A 1691-nucleotide genomic window follows, 5' to 3' on the forward strand; every position below is an offset into this window, starting at 1 on the left:
CTGCATACGGAGTTTCAGCACTCCTACAATAGTCACTGATGAGAACTTTACCTCCTGGCTTCAACCACTTGTAAAAGGAAATCTAGCTTTCAACAACACCACCACCCATAACCTATTAGAGCAAGTTCACCCATTGGGTCATTGGGTCACCTACTATTCACTGCTTTTTAGTGTATATTTTCATTCTCTGGGTCACGAAATACACTGTGCCCGTGACCCAGATGGTGAAATTAACACTAAAAAACAGTGAATAGTGGGTGACCTGGTGACCCAATGGGTGAACTTGCTCTTATACATGATAGCTACAATTGCACAATTTGATCCCATAAATAAAAGGCTGCATTATTTTCTGACATACTCAGTGATTTATAGATCACTCGGCAGTTGTAGATTATCATAGGACATTCTTGAGAGCTGCCAAGAAATAAGTAGTTGATGCAAGGTTAGTACTTCATTCATATTACAGAGAAATCACAATGATGATAGCCTACCACATTCTGTGACATAAATAAAGTCTTCTGAATAGTACATAATTAATGCTCTTTCCCAAGGAAGCAATCCAGTAGCTGCAATCATATCCATTACTATAATATATAAATGGAATCTATATTTTCATGTAGATATTTGGAATCTGGCTTAGCTTACTTTACTGATTGGATATGATATTGGGAGGACGACCAACAGATCGAAGAAGTGGAACCTAGAGAGAGCAAGTTTTGCACCAACAGTTAGTCCATAACTAGCACACAAAGCTTGAGGGATAATCTAGAAAAGATGAAAAAAGAAAAAGAAATCAAGAATTGGTGGATACTTACATCTATGGAATGATATAAATGACATTTCACAAAAACAAGAAGAGCCTGCAACATAAGGTGAGCAGAACTTTAACAATGATATAGTAAGTGAAAGAAGAAGCTTAGATTTGAAAAGAGACAGTGTTGAAAAAAATAAATAAAACATAATTGTAAAAATTAAAAAATGTAACCTCATAAAACTCCAAAAAGTTTAGCATGATATTAAAGTCAATATCATCAATCAAAACTTGCTGCAAAGGGTGAGGAGTCAACCATGTGATCAATTTCCCCTTTATCTCGTCCTGAACATACAAAAACAAAACCATATAAATCCTATCCATAACACAAGATGCAAGGTTAAAGAATTAAAGAAACAATACTGCACCTAATAATATATGCCTTTAACAGATACAAAGACTTTACGGAATTTATGAGTTCGAGATATAAAAGCTTGCTATTCATGGCTCATCCTAGAAAGAAAGAAATACCAAGATTAAGATAAGATTCTACAAAATCAATACAACATTGAATGATCTAAACATCACATCCTTATTCATTTGGCAGAATTCAAGCACCTACCTCTGACAGTTTTGGATGCATTTCACGTCAATTATATCCTCTATAGCAGGTAAGGCTGCAAAGAGGTGAACAATTGTGGTAAATCGAAAGAGAAGATTTACAATTGAAGCTTTCACTCTGTGACAAATCGAAATTTTCTCCATCAAAGCTGAATACATGCCCCCAACCACGAGCTTCAAATCAGGACGGGGGAAGGAAGAAAACAGGCTCCAATGAGAGAGAGGATGAGACCAGAAGGAATGCCAACAAACTACCCATGAGATCCAGAAGATTTCGATCAAAAACCCTAAGCCCCAATTTACCGTAGTTTCGCGACTC

General features: G+C 36.3%; 1 protein-coding gene across 5 annotated transcripts; it reads right to left on the minus strand.

Annotated features, from left to right (window-relative positions):
- Positions 1-212: 212 nt before the first annotated feature.
- On the minus strand, positions 213-1691 carry LOC133734769 (pescadillo homolog). 5 transcript variants are annotated; one of them, XR_009858563.1, is made up of 5 exons: positions 1374-1691; positions 986-1096; positions 816-860; positions 492-700; positions 213-414 (listed from the first exon to the last, which is right to left on the minus strand). XR_009858563.1 is itself a non-coding variant. In XM_062162400.1 (5 exons), the coding sequence occupies exons 1-4, from the start codon at positions 1392-1394 to the stop codon at positions 647-649; spliced, it is 231 nt and encodes a 76-aa protein (XP_062018384.1). In that variant the 5' UTR covers positions 1395-1691; the 3' UTR covers positions 213-414; position 646. The 5 variants fall into 5 exon arrangements, 3 of the variants coding, with proteins under 3 accessions (XP_062018384.1, XP_062018380.1, XP_062018370.1); XR_009858577.1 differs by adding an exon at positions 1180-1264 and having other exon boundaries at positions 213-700; XM_062162400.1 differs by having other exon boundaries at positions 646-700.

This window comes from Rosa rugosa, chromosome 1 (assembly GCF_958449725.1).
Source record: "Rosa rugosa chromosome 1, drRosRugo1.1, whole genome shotgun sequence".
Taxonomy (NCBI): Eukaryota; Viridiplantae; Streptophyta; class Magnoliopsida; order Rosales; family Rosaceae; genus Rosa; species Rosa rugosa.